At 40.0% G+C, this 21,453-nt stretch overlaps 1 protein-coding gene and 1 long non-coding RNA gene across 3 annotated transcripts in view; one reads left to right on the plus strand and one right to left on the minus strand.

Moving 5' to 3' along the window:
- On the minus strand, positions 1-19,280 carry LOC115612128 (prostatic acid phosphatase-like). The gene is made up of 11 exons (XM_030496054.1): positions 18,994-19,280; positions 17,579-17,671; positions 14,928-15,014; positions 14,134-14,286; positions 11,926-12,024; positions 10,743-10,838; positions 8,234-8,366; positions 6,947-7,029; positions 5,964-6,070; positions 5,334-5,503; positions 1-2,359 (listed from the first exon to the last, which is right to left on the minus strand). Exons 1-10 carry the CDS (start codon positions 19,105-19,107, stop codon positions 5,347-5,349), a joined length of 1,122 nt encoding a protein of 373 aa, XP_030351914.1. The 5' UTR covers positions 19,108-19,280; the 3' UTR covers positions 1-2,359; positions 5,334-5,346.
- LOC115612139 overlaps positions 19,100-21,453 on the plus strand; it is a 15,917-nt gene continuing 13,563 nt past the window's right edge. For both annotated transcript variants that reach the window (XR_003992892.1, XR_003992893.1), the window contains exons 1-3: positions 19,100-19,167; positions 20,054-20,102; positions 20,937-21,103. This is a non-coding gene — a long non-coding RNA (uncharacterized LOC115612139). The remainder of the gene's footprint in view (positions 19,168-20,053; positions 20,103-20,936; positions 21,104-21,453) is intronic.

Below are 21,453 nucleotides of genomic sequence, written 5' to 3' on the forward strand. Positions count from 1 at the left end.
TGCAGTTTTGGGAAACATCATTTAGAGTATTTTATTATTCATCCACTGACATCCCCAATTTATATTCATACAAGAGCTGGGACTGATGTTTCGGACTTAATGAACACTGGTGTTTATTTTTCCTTTGAGTAAGCAAGGTAAAAATGAAGTCTTCCTTTCTGTGTTTCTACAGTGACAATCCTAAGAGCATAAAACCTTATAAAGAATGTGTTTGATAGGGTGTCTGTTGAATAGGCATTGGGGGAATAAAATAATTGTGAAATTTCTTAATTTGCAAATTAAATTTGAAATCTAATTTTGCTCAACAGAAATCAGAATGTTCCAGGTACGTTCGCTGGGACATGTGGTCTGGTGATGTGATGTAAAAATGATGAAAAAATACCTTCTATTCATGTTCTATGAGCTGTGGCCTTAGCTAGGGTGCGCTTCCATAGCTGAACTGCAGTGGTCCAGCTCCATGATCACCCATAACAGATAAATCTATGGGACAGAAGAAAGATCTTCATGTAGAAATAGGAACATGTTCAGAATAGAAGAGAAGCTGCCTAGAAATTTGTTTCTGGCAGCCAAGTCTACAATCTTATTGGAAGGCTAATAGCCATAAAGATGAAATCTTAAACTTTCCTCTCTGTTTGCTTGCTTTTATCAATTTTTATTTGAATTACTTCTTGTTACGGGAGGAGTGATAATCAGCTGCATGAGTTTGAGATGAAGCGTTTAAATAGCTTGCACTAACTATCGTATGAGGGCTACCAGAGCTAGGAAGGCTTTCTGCTGGTGTCCCTTATGGGTGTTAAGGTAACATGGAAAAAACAAGCTTGTTTTTGTGTGTCTTAAGAAGCAGCTACAACTGACTGTCTCATGCTGTTAGAAAATATTTTTACCCTTGTTTGCATGCTATGGTAAAAGTGGTTGCATTTTTTCACTAGAGGGAATAATTCATTTTTATCTATGTGTTAGAATTTCTTTGCTGTGAAATCTGGCTACAGCTCTTCTGGATGAACTGTGTTTCCTATGCTGGCTTAGGAAGCACAGGATTTGTTGCTGGGCCCTGCTGAGAACAGAAGGGTTTTACAGCAAGAATTCTGAAACTTGAGTTCTTGCTAATGGGGAAAGGGATCTTTTGATTCTTTTGATTCTTTTGTAGCTTATGGGGTAGCAGTTCTAAAAAGGGATACACATTTCATAGGCTTGGCATCCCTTTTAGAAGCCTGGCCCAAGGAAAAGAAGCTAGAATGTCAAAATTTTCTGCATGCCATCTGTTACTCTGGTTCTCTTTGAAATGACCTGAGAGCAACCAGATTGTTGAAAAAAGCCCTATCCACTGTGAGAAAAGAAAAAATAAGAAAGCCTGGTTCTGCAAGCAAAGAAGTCTCCACTATTTTCAGAAGTTAGTTACATCTGATTGTTCTGATCCAGCTTTTTTCTTGTTCACATCAAGAACAGCATGGACTGACAGACTTTCCTGAAGAACAGACTTTATATGATCAGATCAGGGTATACAATCAGGGTAACATAACAAAAGAAGGGTGTTTGAAAAGCTATTTGAAACCACAAATGGTTTTTACTTTCAAAATTAACACTAGGCCTTGCTGTCTTTTTGGAAAGAGATAGAATGGCTCAGTATTGGAAAGCCTTGTCAGATTAGACAGTTGCCTGCCAGGTCTTTATGGTAGCCATCCTGGCTGTTTATAGACTTCTCTTAGGTCTAGATCCATGGTCCATTCTTTCTGGAAGTCTCACCTTCCTTCTGTTTGGAGGTGGGATATTTGTGCATGTATAAGACAGAGAAAAGAGAAACACAGACATCTCTTAGCTAAGTAAACAGCCGTTATCCTAATTTTTGTAGCTTCTGAGATGTGTTTGTGTAAAATACTTCATTGCTACCTGAATAAAATAAAGCACAAGTACACTGCTATGACTCTTCCTTTTGGGAGCTTCTTTTGAAGCACTGCTTCCCTCACCAGTTCTGGAAGTTCTTGTCTCATTCTTCAAAAGACTCCTTTAGAGGTATTTTCCAATTTTACTGATATTTGAGGCTATAGTCCTTCATAACACTATAACTACAATTACATTCTTGAATTAGTTCTGCCAAAGTCCTTTTGGAATAAAGAGATCTTGAAATAATACTCTGGTTTTGTACTGCATTTGGGTTTTACCACTTGATAAAATGAAGTGAATGTTCATGAAGGATAAGTCACCACTTTTTACAATTTTGGCATGTTTTCTTTTGATAGAGATCAGGAGACTGTTGGGCGTGCGATGGAAGTTAATGAGAAATGTTAGACTGTTGTCACGTCATGGTGTGGGAGGAGATGTTTCATGAAGCTAATCACACTGAAGATCATGGAGGGAACACCTAAAGGTAAGACAAAAAGAAAGAATCATTCTTAGCAAATGACCTCATTCTCCAAAACCATGGCAAATTTGTTAATAGCACCTCAAGAAGTGCATGGCTCAGCCTAAGTTCAGAAGTGTTAACAGATTTGCTCCCATTTTGATGGAATTAGGAAAAGTCTGTTGAAACAGTGAGCCAGTCCACACCAAAACCTTCCTGAGCAGCCGAAAGAGCACAGAGAAATCTCCTTCCCAAATATGCTGAGCTGTCTTCACTTCCTATGTTCCACACTGTGGTCATTGTCATGTGGAGGAACTTGGTTCTGATTTATACTGTCCTCAAATACTGCTACTCTCTTGCGTGACCTGTAATAGCAATGCTTGATTAACCTCTGTATTTCCATGTTCTGGGGATATAAGTCATCTCCATGAAACTTCACTTAAGCATTTTCTGGGAACAGCTCAGTTTGGGAAATGGTGTCTCCATGTAGAATAGCTATGTTATTGCAGTCACTCTGCTGGATTTAATTAAAAAGAATCCCATTTATGGGCTTCTATTCATCAAATGCTCTGAGGCACGTATAATCAAAGTATTAACATATGCTTTAGCGAAGGGCAATATTTGAGATGATTTTTGACAAAGCTGAAAACAGCTGAAATCAGTGATGTTGCAGCTGTGTGTGTGTTAGGAGCAAATATGACCTATAAACTCTTTGCATCACTTTTCAGCTCGGTTCAGCTTCGTGGTATTAAAGATCAGCTGTTCCAGCCTATCTGCAGTCATTGAGCATTGGCAGTGCCCAGTGGTTTAGCTCTGCCAGCAAGCTGCGCTGTGCAGGCTCTGGGGCTGTGTGTCTTGGCATTTCCTCAGTGCTGCATTTCCACTCGTGCACAGCAGAGAGTTTACAGCTTCTGCCTGCAGGAGGAGAGTTATGAGCCCCAGAACTGGGATCTGGCCCCAGCAGTTACTGAGATGGAGCCATTCTGAACCATGATAAAATTGGGCAAAGTGTCAAATTTTTATATCATAGAATCCCAGACTGGTTTGGGTTGGAAAGGACCTTAAGATCATCCAGTTCCAACTTCCTGCCATGGGCAGGGACACCTCACGCTAGACCATGTCACCCAAGGCAAATATTTTGATTGGCGTCTTAGTTTTGGTTCTAATCTCTTTTGTGGTCCGTATGTGTTTTCAGCACTCGGGATTACTAGTGAAGGCAGTTGCGAGCAGTGATGCTGGACTTGGTGTAAATTGCTTGAACACCATCTAACTTCTGCTTAAGCAAAATTTGAGAATTGAAACAGAGCACAGCCTTTTTTTGTTCTTTTTAACTGAAAAGGCCAAATATTTTCATCTTTATTAATGCCAAATTTTGATAATATGATAGATAATTTTGTTGTTTAATTACTCGGTCAGTTAAACAGTTTGTTTTGCAAAGGAGGGAAACTAATTTCCACAAGACTTAGATTACCAAGTACTGCAGTATAAACATGAAGTACTTATCACTGTCTTCCATGGCTAAATTAGTTGCTTGGCCAAAAAAAGTCATCAGAACCAACCTCCTCCTTCCCCTAACAAATTAATTACCTTTTGCAATTAAATGCAGTAGTTTCCTGATATGTTTCCTGAGAATTTGTGAGTGTTGTGGTTTGAGCCCAGCTGGTAACTCGGAATCACGCAGCCACTCGCTCACTCCCCCTGCTTCTTCCTCCCCCCGCTCCCGGAGGGATGGGGAGGAGAAGGGAAAGAATGTAACTCCCACGGGTTGAGACAGGAGCAGTCCAGTAGCTAAGGTATAATACAAAACCACTGCTGCCACCACCAATGATAATAACGATAAGGGAAATAACAAGGGGAGAGGATACAATTGCTCACCACCTGCCGACCGATACCCAGCCCGACCTGAGCAGTGATCTGGGCCTTCTGGGTGACTCCCCCCAGTTTCTATCCTGGGCATGACGTGCTGTGGTATGGAATACCCCTTTGCCTAGTTTGGGTCAGGGGTCCTGTCTCTGCTTCCTCCCGGCTTCCCCTCTTCCCTGGCAGAGCATGAGACTGAGAAAGTCCTTGCTCTGAGTAAACATCACTTAGCAACAACTGAAAACATCGGTGTTATCAGCGTTGTTCCCAGGCTGAAAGTCGAAAACACAGCACTGCACCAGCTACTAAAAAGGAGAAAAATGACTGCTGCTGCTGAACCCAGGACAGTGAGCAATGAATATAGTGAAGAAATGTATTTAGTGAATCATTAATTGCTCATTTTTCATCCATTCTGGCTAAACTATCTCCAGTCTGTTCATGGATTCCAGATGTTGAACTGTATTTGTAAGCAGGTGAGTTGGCTTGCCTGAATTCCTCTGATCACTGACATTTCAAATTCTCCTGGAGATCAGTGTTTCAAAAAGCCATATGGTATTTTTTAACATTAGGTAGAACATTTGATCATCAAAAAAGTGGGGACACTTTTGAATCCTAGGGCCTATTTGCTTTTCATCTCCCTTAAGGAATATAGAGCTAGCTACAAGAGAGAGAATGTAATTATCTGCCTTCATGTTCCTTCTTTCTGCAAATGCAAATATCATCAGTGGTCAAAATGGAAAGTCAGACATCCTAATACTGAGATAGAGACGGTCTACCAGGGAATGTGTTAGTATGCCAATATGTGTCTGTACATGTTTGACATTCTGGTAAGTACCAGTTGGGTATACTATTCAGTATTCATCTGTTTTGATCTCTGAATGTCTCCTACAATCAAGGGAATGCATAATGTTGTTTATCAGCTTCTATTTCACCAGAAAGTTGGGCTGGAATAGATAAATGTATCCATGGAGTAGAAATTATGGCCAGTGGGTACAATTCTGTCTTACTGGACCTGCATATTTTTAATTTCATACCAGACCCTTATGAAAATGATTGTTACTTCAAGTGAGCTCTTGGCAGAAGATGTAACCCTGACTTTGCTCATGGCTACATGTCCCCAAAGCACTTAACTTACCTCTTTTTATGTCCTACATCCTACATTCTCTTGTCCAATAGTGTACTAGGACTGGGGAGACCAACTGAATGAATCTCTCCAGTGGACAGCGAAATTTGCAGCCGGGGAGAGTGAGGGGGTGAGGATCTCTCAGAGAATTATTCCGATAGTACATTTCTATGGTGTATTGCCTGTTCCAAAATACAGAAGGGTCAAAAGTTAGGTATGCAGAACCACTCCGACTTCCCATGATGTAGTGCTAGTACTTTGGGACAAACTTCTAGCCAGCTTATTTTGCTGGCTGTTAGTATGTACCATTAGTACTCTGAAGAGATCTTTTAAACCATAGATGGTCAACAGCAACTTGTGTGTAGTTTGTCTTCTTGGGAGAGAGTCAAGGAATTAAATAGATAAAAAGGGTAGAGTAAAACCTCTCGTTACTGTAATGAACTAATATATAGAGGGTTTTCAGGCTGCAGTGTTGTGATTCCACTACTGTCAATAGCTGCTAAATTGAGTCAAATTATAATGCTTCCAATAAATCTATAATCTTTTCCTGCATAGTGAACCTTGTTGTATCCAGTTTAATTAATCTGGGGTCTTGCTTTCTAGAAAAATGATATGTTCTCAGTCCAGCTTGCAGATACTTGCCCGTTTTTTTCCTGATAAAGTTCAAAAAAATGACAGGCACTGTAAGGAGGCAGTTTCCCATTGAAGACATTGAGTGCCATCTGTAAGGCAGCAATGGTGACTGCGTGCTGTAAATAGAAGAAACCTTTCATTAAAGGCCTGTTGAAAATGATTGCATGTACCTATTATCTAGCAATATGTCCAGCACATTATCTGTTATCTGTCCACTCAACATTACTGATGGAGCCTCATTAATACTTGCCCTCTGCCCTCTGCAACATTAAGCAGTTCTGTGATGGCTGTACAAACTGAAATGCTACCTGTGTAAAGTATATATGCCTGTAAATATTGAAGAAGTCTTAATCACTTGCACTTCTTATTGAGGTTAGTAGGAGCTGTTAAAACTTCTGAAAAGAGCTAGTGGCTTTGCATGTTAAGGAAAGAGTATTTTAGATCAGATTATTTAGCTCTTTGGCTGATATATACCTGATTGATAGGTCATAATCTAACTGCAGCTTAGAAATAGGAGCTTTTTACCAAGATCAATCCCAAAAGTTCCTTCTCCAGTGACAGTGTTTGCACATTCTAAACAAAACAGTTGAGTAGCTGCCTTTAAGACCTTCTAAAATAACTAACTTGAACTTCATTTTTCTTGTCTGAAAAAGATGCAGGAAGCAGGAGGTTTGTTTCTAAATTATCTTTGTGATAGACTTTCAATAAAATAAGACATGGTTCAATAAAACATGAGTCATGCTTTTCCAGTTCTCTGCTTGATCAAAACAACATTACAATGAAACAAGCCATGACATCAGGTGAAAAATGGAATGCTGCAGGTTTCAATGTAGGGTCTGTTCATTAGAGAACGAAAATAATCCAATTATTTGTAAGGTTAACCAAATAAAAAGTGCTTGTAGCTGTATTTCATGAAGGAAATAAAGTTTCATGGCTTTCACTGCATTTAATAACAGCAGAAAAAGAGCATAAAAGAAACAGAAAGGACTCACCGCAGAATACATAACCATTTTTTGCTGGTGTGAAGGCTTTCTAGCATCTGAGATATGCTTTAGAATAGTTTTTAAAAGAATACCTGAAACAAAATGGGGAAGCAGTGACAATGAGAGGAATGTTCGCGGTAACATCTGTATCGCTTGTTGCTGCTTTAGCACAATCTGTCTTTATACACACCAGATTTATTCAATTGACTTTACAGGTAATTTGTGCAGAGTGCCCTGGTTAATTCTGATAACTATCTTTTATATTAACAGCAGGCCTCTTTTACTTCTATGTAAAATGTTTTGGGGACCCCTAATAGCCTCAACAGCTTCAAACAGTGAATTCACAGCTGCTATGTGCCAGCAGAACAGTGCAAGAAGAGCACGGTAATGAATCATTCTGCCCTCTTGTGTGTGTAAGTCCATGGGCTTCATGATTTCCAGAGAAAGAGCATATGCATTGGACTCTGGGCCTTCTTAAGTTATGTGGTTGTCTGTGTTTTGTTAATGTTAACTACTGAAAATAGGAATTAAATCAATGGCTGTGCTAGTATGTTAGCATAAGGTTGGAATCTTGACAAAGTAAAATCCTAAAATGAGAACTGCCCATGCTAGCAGAATTAGACACGTATTGTCTTCAGCTACTGGCACATTTTTTAACAGCAGTTGTTAGGAAAGCGAGAGCAGAGGTTTGAACTTTGTACTTGGTTTTGTAAGTTGGGACTCCAAAAAAGCAAACGAATTGATCCATGCTTCCTGACTGGAGAGTGTCCATATGAAACAAAACCAAGTAACAGCAGATGAATAGAGGAGAATGAGTGATTAAAGAAGGTATAAACTATTTCTAAATTTCAGCTACTATTTGCTGAGCAGAATAAAGTTTAGAAGCAGTTAAATAATCTCATTTTAGTACTTTCAGTAATGGAATATGAAGACAATTAGGCACCAGAAGTTACTGTCCTAGAGATTACACAAATAGTATTTTCTTAAGTAAGTTAAGCATGGTGGCTTACGTTAAATTCAGACTTCATTCAGTTCAGCAAGAACCTGTATATTACTTTGGATTTCTTATACAGTGTAATCAATATGATACCTCCTTTATAATGTTGCATTAAGACATTCATGATTCGTATCCTTACCATCTCTCTTCCCATTAATCAAAATCTTTCCATACTGATCACCAATATCCACATCATGGCATCTTTTGCAGTTTTACTACAGAATTGGTGTCAATGTTTATTATATAGCCTTCTTTCCCATTCTATTCTAGGTTTTAAATGGGGTAAGAATGCAGCTTACCTCCCTGCAAACGTGATTTCTGTATTTGTTTGTGGAACCCAAATTCCGCCTGCAACAACAATTCTGAGAGCTTTATCAGCTTGGTCCTGACACCATGAGTAGCCCAAACAGGTAAAGTGTAATTGTTAATATCCTGTAGTGAAGAAAGAAAACATGGTGATTTTCTTACTGATTCCTACTGCTAACTGTTGTTTGTTCTGGTACAAAATGCTTGTCAAAGTAAATTCTGAATATTTCAGTCATGTAACATTTTATAATAAAATAATGACTGTATTTTACATTTAGACAGCTGTAGAATTCCTATTTATAGCATCACACTGCTGAGAACAACTTTGAAAGGCAGTGTTCAACAACAAGAGGAAAAATAATAGTAAAAAACATGCAAAAAGCAACTGGGATTATTTCTGCCAATTGCTACTGTAGTTGCCTAGTGCAAAAAAATTTCACTTGGTGACTCTTTCAGCCATCTTTTCAGCCATCAGATGTATCCCAAGATCCTTACTGAATCAAATCCTATATACATGCCAGGATTTTAAGGGCTGGCAGTTCTGAGATCCAGAGATGAATTAGGAATATGTATAGCTGTAATTCAGGTGTACTGGAATAGGAGTTATATGCATAGGGATTAGATATATAGATGGAATTCATACCTACTTATACCAGGTCTGTTGGATACTGCCATAGTCCTCAGGCTAAAGTGGGATGGATTAGTCTTTCCTGAGGGCTGCAGCCCAAGATACATTAATGGTCACAACTGCAAGGGGGGAAGATACACCCAACGCTCCTGGTTTGCACTACCCTGGATTCTTGTTTCAGCAAGGTTGGTATCTTTCCTTTTGTGCAAGGTAACCATCGGACTTATCTCACCAGAGGGAGTGTTCTTGTAACAATGAGTTCTAAGGAAAATGCCAACTACTTAAAGGATTTGTTTAAACAAGTGAAACAATAGAAAATGTTCAGTTAAACCAGCTCAGGTCACAATGTCTCATTTTCTCCTTTAACAAATGTGATTTGTGTCTTGTGACTTGCTATTTCACACAGTGCTGTAAGCACGCAGGCACCTCAGTCTCCAAGTTACCTGAAAGTCAGATGACACTTAGCCAAAAGTAACAAATACAGAGAGATGCATGCTCCTGTAGTTTCATGAGTTGTATTTAAAAATCTCTGTAAGAAAGCTCTTTTTGTATGCTTGAAAGGGTGAGAGTGACTTTTCTGGCAGCTGTCTTAACTGATACCCCGGAGTCTTCACTGAGTAGTATGAAAGACCAAAGCTCATCAAATTTAACACTAGAAGGGAAAAAAAAAAAAACCCACCTAATTGGTTTTGTCTTCCAGCATTTAGCTGGATCCCTGATGGCAGCTGTGGATTTTGCACATTTCTCTGGTGACCCAGGTTTCTCAGTATGACATAGCAATTGAAATAAAATGTTGTGGTCCTGAGCTATCCTGCGTTTGGAAAACAGACCTCACTGAAATTACAGTGAGATGTCCCAACATGTTAACATTTCATTTAACTTAAGGCCCTGGCTAACGTTCCATTCAAGGCTGCTTTGACCAAAGCTGGACCTTTGCAGAAACTGCAGGGCAAAAGGTAAACTCATTATGATCACACCAAAGTATTTCACGTTGCTTGTTAAATCCACCTTAAAACTACCTCAGTTTTCTAGGGGATATCCCAGTACTGATGACCAATATTTGAATGTTAAAAGAATGATGCATTAAAGCATTTGCCTGCAACAATAACTTCTTAACAAAAGACTCTGCTATTTTCACTTGCTCCAGCTGAGATAAATCTAGACTTCGAAGTGACATGAAGTGGGGCTTGTTGCTACATTAAGGGCACTCAGGTTTTTTTCAATCCCAGTCAGAGGCACCAGACTGTGGGACCCAGATACTCATAACAGTTGGGCACCACAGCACCCCGTTTGTTATAATATCCATGCTTCTCTGTGATGTGCCTGGTTCCTTTGATGAGAAAAGGCTCCCAAACTTTCACAAACAGCCATTTGTGTCATTCCAGTGTCTGCCTAATTCCTGACAACACTCTGACCACTGCTGTCCATATGCAAAGAATGACTTCTCTTGCCTATACAATTTCTTTGTGGGAGCATGCTTGTGTTCCTTTGCCAACAACATATTTTATCCCTGTGTATCTCTGTGATGGGCTTTGGAGGAGAAACAAGACCATTTTCTCTAAAGGTATGCTTTTGCCTAATTCTCCATATGCAGTCACTGGTAGGATCTTGAATTTGGTAGGCCATTGGTTTGTGTTCCTTATAGTGGTGGACAACCCAGAGCAGCCTCACAGTCTTTGTAGGATTTTCAGTTGGAAGTTTGATGTTGAGTGAGGGTTTCTGAAGAAGCTGAAAGTAGTCTGTGGTTTGAAAAGTTTGGAAGCACAGACCTACCCCCTGTTGATGTCAATACAGAAGAATTAAGAACTAAAAAAAACAGTTTTGAGGAAGCACAAGGATTTCTATTGGACCTTGGGAATTTTCTTTATATTTACCTCATGTTGTAAAGTGTCAGAGAGCTTCCAAATTCTTTCACTGTTCAACTTCTTCAATGGATATCCTGTATGAGTGGCTAAAAACTTCAGAAATGGCTGGAATACAATAAAGCAAACTTGTAGTACACAGGTCCTCTCTACATCATTTCCACACGCTGCCATACTAGTACACAGTAGTTTTTAGAAACAAGATAGTCTTCACACTTAAGCAATGAACCATTACCTGTTGGTGAGAGAATTTGGCCTGTCCTTCTAGACAAGGTTGATCATCTGAGTTCAGATTTGAAGTATGGTGGTGGAAATGTTTGGAAGAGGGTGGTATAGAAGGGGGACAGATATCTGAGGAAGTCTGGCATAAATCCAGAAAGTGCTTATAGGAAGTGTGATAACGAGAATTATCATGATGTTTGTATTCAGCAGAAGGGAGATATAATATAAATTAAATAAAACTGGGAATTGTGATTCATTTGCATACAAGACCCAGACACGGAGCCACAGAGAGATGGCTGAGGTCAGTGGTTAAAGAGTGTACAAAATCAGGTGAGTTTGATAGTGTCATTTTGAATAAACTTGTGAAGAAGAAGTTTACAGCAGAGTAGACAAGTGATTACATACTCATGACGAAGATTCTGATGGTGGAGAAAGAAAGGAAAGGGATACCTTACAGAGGCAAGAACAAAACGTAAGTGAGAACTTCAGTGAAGACTTTGCATGTGAAACATGAACAGGTTCTTGAGGAGAGCACTGAGACTGTTACGGAAAATCTGGGGAATTGAGCTGTGAGCTTTTTTGGTGGAAGAGGAATCTGAACTAACAGAGTTATAGAGGCAGAGACACCAGAGGAGTTGCTTTACTTTGGAGTAAACAGAGAGAGGTATTGGCACTGATTTGATCGGAGTTTTTGTTTTGTCTGCTCTCCTGGAAGGTACGTGGACTGTTTTGTTGCAAGGTAGTCAATAATTTATCTTTGACATGACTTGCAATTTTCAGCTGATGAGAAGAGCCCAGTCCAGATGGATCTAGAATGTTGTAATAGGTTTTTGTGTATGTTGTCTACACTCACTGTGAAGATTAGAGATCTGGAAGGAGCACATACTGACTGCCATTATTTAAACCTACCTGTTAGATGATGTTGACAGAAGTGGTACGTTTGAATTAGATTTCCAAAATTGAAAATACTTACCCTGTACTGCTTGAGTTGCCTTTGGAAATCCCTTGTTGCAAAGGTTTCTCTCAGCAGCTCGTTGTATTTTGGACAGTGTGAGAAAGGTAAGTATAGCAACTGAAACAAAAATTGCAAAACACTAGTTAGGCAAGGTGCTTCTCGTTCTGCAATTCAGTGTACCCGTGCAGGATTGTTGTTGTGATTGGCTCCACTAGTTGAGACAAGCTGAAAAATAATTTGGGAATGTAGTTTTCAAGGATATTCATCTCGAGGACTGTAAGAGTCATACTAATGACTACTTACAAAATAGGCTTTAAATGTTCAGAGGAGTAACAGCTGCAGTAGTTCAAAGTTAAAGGATTCATTTACACAAGATGACATTTGTCCCTTGACAGAACACTAACACAAGGCCTCGTGAACTGCTTTGTGCTTGGCTTCCCTAGGGATGATTTCACTCATTGTGTTCCATCCTTATTTAAACACACCAGCACCTTTTAGTAACAAATTACCCAGCAGCGGCTGGACTGCAATAGGAGTCTTTGTGCATACTCAGCTGTATTTAGTGGCCTTACCACAGCTTCATTTAGTTCAGCTAAATTATGGAAACTTGTGAAGTTTCTATAAGTCAGTTTTGTCTTTCATTAATTCAGGACATACGAAGGTTAAAGGTTACACGCGACTGGGATTACTTCAGACTTTGTTCATTCATTTATCTCAGCTAAACTGAGTTTATTCTTGTTTGAAGTTTTTAATGTTACAATTTAAACAAAAGTTAAAACAAAATTTGACACTGAGATATTCTCACTGTTTTTCTATAATATGCTTTTTGCCCTTTTTCCAGTAATAAAACTCTACATAGTTCCACAGTCAAAAGAACTTCAGAAAGAACTTGAGAGTCCTGAAGGGATAATTGGCTTGGAAAGCTTCACAGCAGTTCCTCAATCTTTTTAGAAATAGAATTTACCTATTCCAGAAGGTAGGAAAGTATTGCTGAATTATAACCAGAGGTTCATGAACAGGCATGACTTTACGCATCAATGCTGGACACTTGTTTTGGATAGTAGGATACATGTGGTCTCAAACTTAGCCTGTGTATGTAGTAAAGATGAATAGAGTTGAATAAAGTATGAAAACCATGAATATGTTCATGACTTTAGGATTTGTTTGATTTGCTCCCCTAGATGTGACTGAGGTGCAGCACCTGCTTGCTGAGTTTGCTGGAGGTGTTGATACTGGCCACATGTATGCTGGACTGTTTGCTGGGGTACCACCACCTGTACCAGTGTCAGAAGCAGCTCCTGGCTTTACGCCAGGGTGTGTGCATGAACAGGAAGACATGTGTCTCCATATCCTCCATCTTCATGCTCTCATCACCCCAAGGTGAGAACCATTGCTTCATGGCCTATTTAACATGATTCACTTATCATCACAGGCTGAGTTAACTAGACTTGTAAGCCCACATAATTTGTCTTGCATCACACATGCAAACCTTCTCTCTCAAACTAGGACATACTCTGTACACTCCTGATCTTTCCTAGCTTTTTACCATGGGTTTTCCACAAATGGGAAACTCCAGCTCCACTCAGCTGCCCAGCTTTCCCCTCTAGGACAAGTATATGCAGGTTACAGAGCTGCTATCCACACAATTCCTTATAGCTCCAAGGTGAGGAGTTGAGGAAGAGAGATGAATAAATATATAGCCCTGTGAACTTACGCACTTAATGCTTCAAGTCCTCCTTCCTTTTCCCTTTTACTTTTTCTACCAACCCTCAAAGTGCAGGCACTGACCTTCAAAGTGCATGAAAACCAATCCTCTGACTCAATTCTCACAGCAATGAGAGTCCCAAAATAATTGTTTTGTCTTTTTGTAGTTGACTGTGGATTAAGAAATGTTGAAGCACTAGTGAGAACAGTGCTTCTGTTCTTGCACAAAGAGAGCCACGTTTGTGATAAATCTACTTCTCTAGGTGTTTACTCACATTATAGGTTAATTCTTTTTCTCTGTACCTAGGACCTCTGGTTTTCTTCATTCTGTGTTAACTCGAGATCTCTGTGGAAACTCTTAACAGTATTTCTACTCAGCTTATTTGGCTTTTCTGCACAATGCCTGTAACATTATGTACTTTTCATTGCCTTTACCATGCCCTTTGTCCTGCCCCTTCATCTCATATCCTAGGCATTTTACTAATGATTAAGGGAAAGCAAATGCCCCTGCTTTATACTCACCCTATCATGTGACAGTGGCACTGTGTGAACTGGAATCGGCTGCCAAAGGATTCCAGGGTTCCAAATCTGGTCCTGTGTTGGTGGGTACAGCCCGGCAAGACTTGCCTGAGCACTCGTAAGTGTGTGATCACAATCAGTGCTTTGAACATAAATCTGAAGCAGGAAAAAAAAATGAAAGTTTTTGAAGGTCATTTCTCCTGTCTTGTTTTGTTTTGTTTTTTTCTCTTGGTAGGAAAGAAGAGGACAGGTACCATGCTGAGGAAGCTGTCATTAAAGTGGAGTGAAGTGAAAAGGAACTATGAGAAGGAAGGAGGGAGAAAGAGTGAAGCTGGAACAAGGCCTTGGAATAAAATTTTGTTGGACAAGGGACCTGCAACATGGTAGCATTTCCCTCAGGAGTCCTAGCGAAAAGCAGTAAGACTGACTCCATTTGACCATGTAGGCTTTGGGACATTGTGTATACACTGAACAGCTGGACCCTAAATGAAAACTAAGCTGTATCTGCACTCCATATGGAAGTATAACATTGGAAATATCCAATATCCTCAGTATGCCATGCAACACTGAGGCATCCGAACCTGATACACAGCCTAAAAAGCCTTTCACATGGTGTTTCTCAGTTAACCATCAGCCTGAATAAAAGTTGAGCCACAGTTTCAGAAATAATTTGAAATTACATTGGATTCAATGGGTATTACGTTTTCTTGACCACCACCAGGTTCAGGCTCTCCTGCATTCAAGAAGTTCCATTAATATCCATGAAAAACATCCTTCCTCCCAGATACAATACTTGCCTCACACTGCTTGTATACAACACTCAGGAAATAAGAGTATCTCCTCCGCATGTACTGGCCAAGCTCGTACTGTTGCTGTATGCCAAGCTGTGGAAATAACAGAATAGGTAAGAGGCTCCAGAAGTGTGTTATGCATCTTCTTCTACAACCACAAACTGAGATAGTATTTCATATGATTTTGATAAAGACCTTTTTCCTTTCTGAAGTGAAGGAGGACAGAAGACAGGTGAAAAAAGCAGTAAAGTTGCTGTGTCTGCAGTATCAGATAATGTCAGACATGTCTTCCTGACGGATGCAGCTTTGCATTTTGCTCTGTGGAAAGCACGCTTACCCAAGCTAGTAAGACTGCCTGAGGGGCAGGGGGCCTTAACGCAGGCCTATAGATGTCTCAACACTGTCTGCATAGTTTCTGCTCTATTGCTGGCTCACAGCTGATTACATGGGAGTGGAGACACAGCAACCGCCTGTCCATGAAGATGCATCCAGGATATGAATCACGTGAAGTAACGCCAGCAGTTCCCTATGGAGGCTACAGTTTTAGCTTGAGCAAGATCTTATTTCTCAAGAAGACAGAAAATCTTAAATAGAAGACTTTAAGTAAAAGCTCTCCAAGCGTTCAGGTATTTTGTGCAATGGTTAATTATTATCAACAGCCTAAAACATTTGATTCTTGGTTCTTGCCTGACTATGTCCCCAGTGGCTTAAGCCACTGGATCTTGTTAAGCTTTGGAATGACACCATTCTATACCATCACAGATCTTATTCCTAGTAAGATAATAATAAGATGGAATCAAGTCACTCAATCTTTGTGTTGAACTAACTAGACAACAATTCTCTGCTCTCATAGCAAAATGGGTTTTCCAGACTCAGGATTTTAAGTAGCTCTTTGCTGAACGTTTTCCAACTTACCAACATAATTTTGTAAACTCATGACATGAGAATCACATGCAATAGCCCTGTAATGGCCTCAGTATTGTCATCTTTTTACTTGTACCTGGTTTCCTGGCCTAAATTGAAATGTATTCAATTTTGCTCAAATAATCATTACTCTGAACTGGAATCTCAAGTACAGTGATTACTCATTGCTTCCTAAAGTCCTTTTCTAAGTCATAGGATCATAAGATAATTCAAGTTGAAACGGACCTCAGGAAGCCTCTAGTCCAGCCTCCTGTTCAAAGCAGAGTCAGCTATGAGGTCCGTTACTCAGGGCTTTATCCAGTGTGCCAGACATGGCCCACAGTATGTGTATGTGATCACCTCTTTCTGTTGCTGGAATTGTGCATCCCTTTTCCTAGGGCATATGCTTGGCCTAGGCTTCTGCCCCAACTTACCTAATATGTGTGTTGTTAAATTCTGACGCCTGAGTATTGAAGCCTTCCATGCCCTGGAGCAAGCTGGCATGTAGTGCTGAACTTGCATAGTGTATATGTGGAATGACTGAGCCACAGCTGAGTTTTAAGGCACAGGAAGCTGGTCTGTTACTCCTCTTTCTTCATGGGAGGTGATGTGAGAGGAAACAGGCCTGACCTTGCACTGAAGATCAGTTTGGCTTCCTAACAATGGTGCAGAAGAGAAACCCTTCATGCAGTTTGTTCTATTCTGGGTTTGGTGGAGACCTGGCAAATGACAAGTTCCCCTAGGAGAGAGAAACATGTGCCATTGTGCTGGACCTACTGGACATAAGGTGTGTAAGTGAGCTTATTCTAGAGCAGCCTAACAGAGACACACACCTCACAGTCTGCCTACACTTGCATAATACCCATTTATCTGGGACATCCAGACTTTTGGCACTTCTTCAGTTAGACTGCCTGGTTCCCGGAATCCTAGGCAAATAACTGGTGGATTTTTCCATCCAAACAACATATTTTGGGGGAACAAGGAATGAAGCACAGACACAGTGAGTACTGCTGGTGGGAGTGGAGCAGAAGTAGGGTTCAAACCATGTAGTGCCCACGTATTCCCTTACAGTTTGATAGTACAGGAGTTCACCCTTGGCTCCATCTACAAGAGGAGGCAGCTAATTACAATTAATGCAAAGACACAGTTTCTGCAGTTGGACTCTGGAATTGTCTTTGCTGCTGCTAGTTGCTACCATCAGCTAATGCTTGTGTGCGAGCTCAGCTCTGCTGTATTCCATAAATATTTATTTATTCCATAAATAAAGCTCAGCCTGCACTAAAATAGCTAAGCTTTAAAGCTAAAGCTTTAAACTTCCCCTGGCATAACATGAGAGAAGTTTCACCTGTTACTGATCTTAGTTGTTCATGAGCTGGGAAGTGCTCAGCAGAGACTGAGAGTGGTTTGTGAGCACTTCCACCACCTTATCCTACTGATGGTTAAAGCTTCATGTTTGGCCTCAGGTGAACTGTGATGGTCACCAGTGCCTGGCTCCTTCCAGAAGACCCTCGTCTGCAATCAAACAGGTCAACACATGTTGCTATTGGACCAGAACAGGCCGACTCAGTGCCATTTAAAATCAGTGACTGCTCATAGCTGTAGCTTCCTAGTAAGTTGTTTGGCTGTCCTTTTGGAGATCTGTATATGGCAATTTAATACAGGCTTTTTCCAAGTGAAAACAAAATTCCAAGAACCAAGTATCAACAGACCACTTTGCAATAGTTCAGTGTATTGGCCCAGGTAAGCAAACACACCTTGGTAAGCTGTCCATATCCCTGCTGCCTTCCAGCTTTGTGCTTATCAGTTGGAAAAAACTCCTGTGGGGTATGATCACCATGGCGAAATACCTGAAAAACAGATGGAATTCCCTTTGCTTTAATGGGATCCTTTGTGATGGATGCAATTAGTGCAGTCACAAGGAATATGCAATGACGGTGAGTACTGTATCTGACAGATACTAAATATATTCATGGTGCTTTTGTTGGGTCTGGATAGCTACAATACCCGTTTGATTTATTTAGACAAACGTAACTCTTCTCTTCCTACCATTTGAAAAGCAATTAGCTCAATATTTTTTTTTTGCATGTTATAAAAACCATGATATATCTTAATATATTTTAAATATATTTTAGATATTTTAGGAACTATAGACCACAACATTAAATAAACAGGAAACAAACAGAGGCATGTAAGTGATTTTCCAGAAACATGTTGCTAGAACTAACTGGGAATTCATAAGGAAAAAAACCCCAGCTACTTCTCTAGCTACAGTTTCTGTGCCTGACTGCTGTGAAACACTTTCTGGTCAGAAATTAGCCTAAAAGAGCCACTTGTTGACTTTTTCATCATTCAGAAGTGATAAAAGTGTCATCTAATCTAAATAACAGACTAAACTGTTAGTCTGAAAACATTGAATCTGTTCTGGAATTTCACTTCAGATAAAGATCAATCTATAAAGATAGATCGAGGTTTTTCACTCCTGCAATGAATCCTTCCCTTGCCCAGCAGAATTGCTGTAGATACATGGATTGTCATTTTAAAATCTTACCACCAGATGGGTTGTTTTTATTTCTTAATCCATGCAGAGAGAACTAAAATGGAAACCTGCAGCACAAAGAGTATGGAAGTGATTTACAAGCTGGTGTGATGTTCAGAACAAGAATCAGGCTTCCTGCAAACAAACGGTACATCATAATCATTGCAAGTAGCATTAGTTTCACAGCACTGGCTCTATGCTGTTCATTCAGTGCCATCGTACACTTGCTTGGCTTTCACAGAGTGAAATTTGGTTTGCGTGTTAATCCCATGAAACCACTGGAAAAGTGGAAACTCTTCCATGGTGATGAGGGATTTTGCATGGTTGTCATTTAGTTATGAAATCCTCTTTTACAATTTAAAAAGGAATCCTGTGTGATTCCTCTCTCAGTGCTGTAAAAAAAAAAGCATTGTTTGTCAATCCAGAAAGTCAAGTTCATCTAGGACTGCACAAAGGAGACAAAATGATAAAATGTGATTGAAAATTGAGGCTTTTTTTTGTACTATACAGTAGTGAATTTTGAATATGCAGGAAACAAATATTCAGAAAGCCCCCCCTCCCCCCAGAGTACGAGAAGATCAGGAAGTGACAGGTTTTGAAGAAATTCTCATCTCACATGAACTATCTACTTACTACGGACACAAACTTCAGTTTTCTTTTAGCTGTTGTTTGGTGAAGAAAGATGCAGAAAAGGCAGAACATGAAACACAGACTCCAGATTCCACACACCAGCTGCCTTGCTCTCATCCTGATGGTAGCTTTCAGCTGTTTTGCACACCAAGGTCCCTGGATGTGGTGATACAGTAGGTATGTGGCTAAGAGGGGAGGAGTCAGTTGTGCTCAGTGAAGTCTGAAAGTGGGCTCTGAGCTTCCCTTCTCCTCTGTTTTTTCCCTTCTTGGGTTAGTGCTTTTCAGGGAATTTGTGAAATGAAAAGTGTATTTTGCAGTTGTACTCCATTTCTGTGTCCCTTGTATAACATGACATGGAATCTCTGAGCCCTCTAGTTCCCGCCCCTTGCACTTGCAAGGCAGGTGAACTTAAAGAACTAGAAGTTGCCTTCTACTCTTTAAGCTAGGATTTAGTATGGGTCAGTCAGCCTTCCCAAAAGTGAAAATGCTGCAGATATGCTGTCTTTTGCTGTATGCAAAAGAACTAGTAAACCATCCTCCTTCCTACTGCCAACACAGTCTTCTCTGGACACATTGTGCTAGAAAGCTAGAAGGAGCAGTGCTGACAACTGTTCTTTTATAAAGGGTCCCTGGATTTTGACCTGGATTTGCTGTGGTCTGTAGAAAGAATAAACAGCAGAATGTTTTGTTGCCCAGGAGCAGGGTTAAGCCTAAAGTCAGGGCAGAAAATTAAAGGTACGTGGATGAAATTGATTGACTATGTCTCTAGTGACAAAGTGTTTTCTAGAACTATCCCCCAGAACTTCAGAGTTAGGTACATTGTGTGTTTTTTGAATGTCTCTTACTGCAAACATTCTCATTGTTACAGAATGCACTAATTAAGAGTTCTTTCTGCTATTTCCCTGGTACATGTTAAATAAAGAAAAAAATCTAGCTCAGAGACAGGATTGATGTTACAAGCTTATTGGTCTATGTTCAGAAACATTCATGTGTTAATGAAAGCCCTGTTAATATGTAAAAGTTGAGGATGACTCTTAGTGATCAAAAGCTCTCTGTGTTTCAGAATTAACAAGAAACAACTGGAAAAAAAGGGCATGTTGCTACCCAAAAAGGTTATACAATCACAAGAGAGATTAAGCACAAATAACAAACCTTCTCTTCATAATTATTAGATATAGGTTTCTCTAGAGGGATCACTTCTTTTTCCCAAAGTAACAATGCCAGATCTTTCACATCTGTCAGAGCTAAAGAGATTCCTCTATGAAACATTCAGAGGTCAGGCTTTGCTGGTGCAAGATGGTTCAGCTGTCATTTCTGCTTTTGTGCCTGACAAGTCTAACACACTCATGCAGAAATAGAAAGATACGGGGAGCTGCCCACATTTATTGAGAAAGAAATTAAAAAACGAGGGACCTGGGGGAGATACGAGTCAACTGATTAAAGCTATTCACACCCGGTACGTTCTCCTGCCTCCACTGGCTGTCATACTTCAAAAACCTCTTTGAAGAGACTATGGTGTTGTGCTGTTTCTAGAGGACGTGACACCAGATGCCACTCCTAAAAGACACTGCTCTGCAAGGCAAAGTTTTTAATGAGACCAACTTGTATGGCTGAGGGAAAAGAAGTGATTTCTCAGAATCACAAGGCTCCATTCGGGTTCTTGTGGTACTGTAGATAGGTCTAGCAAGGACAGCAGCTATACAACAGGAGCTGAAAGGTTTAGCTTGATTCTTTTCAAGCAGCCACTGCCTCACAGTTTCTGTGAGATTTCTTTAAGAAGAAAGGTGAAATTACTCTTACTTTGGCGATACAAAATATTAGTGTAAAATCTGATACTTGCTTCCTTTGATTTGATCTTGGTGCTGCTAATTCTGTGGCAAGAGACACATAAAAGGCTGTAGTTATTTTAAAGTAAATCAAGTTGGTCAACTCTGTTTCTTTTGAAGGTCACAGAGGGAGAATGAAATGGTGCTGTGCCACGTACTGGTATTCCTGAGACTGAAACTCTAGAGAGCAGAAGATGGAGCTTTCTTGGCAGCTAACTCATACCTGCAGAAATCCCTCATTGCAGGTGGTGAGAGGTGTGAAAACTACAGCTACTTTCAAAGTCAAGGTAACTGATTCTTTAATATGCCTGCAGCCTGTGTTAAAACAACAGTGGAAGGTGGAAGAGGAGGAGGTAATGATAAAGACAATAAATGAACCTCCCTCACTGCCTTGGAAGTACAAAGGAAAATACATGAAGTGTAGATCATATGCCTTTATCTTACCAATAAACTTGATGAAATATTTATGAGATCCTGATAAACATACTATTTTCAAGCAAGTAAAAGTACAGCTTTGTGTTGTGTCCTGTATTGTGCTATCTGAAAAGTCAGTGTGCTAAGAAATGCTGCTGGTTCTTTGACATTGTTTAGGGATTGTAAGTTATTACAGTCCTTCATTAATAGTCCTTCAGTGCTT

Source organism: Strigops habroptila, chromosome 1 (assembly GCF_004027225.2).
Source record: "Strigops habroptila isolate Jane chromosome 1, bStrHab1.2.pri, whole genome shotgun sequence".
Lineage (NCBI taxonomy): Eukaryota > Metazoa > Chordata > Aves > Psittaciformes > Psittacidae > Strigops > Strigops habroptila.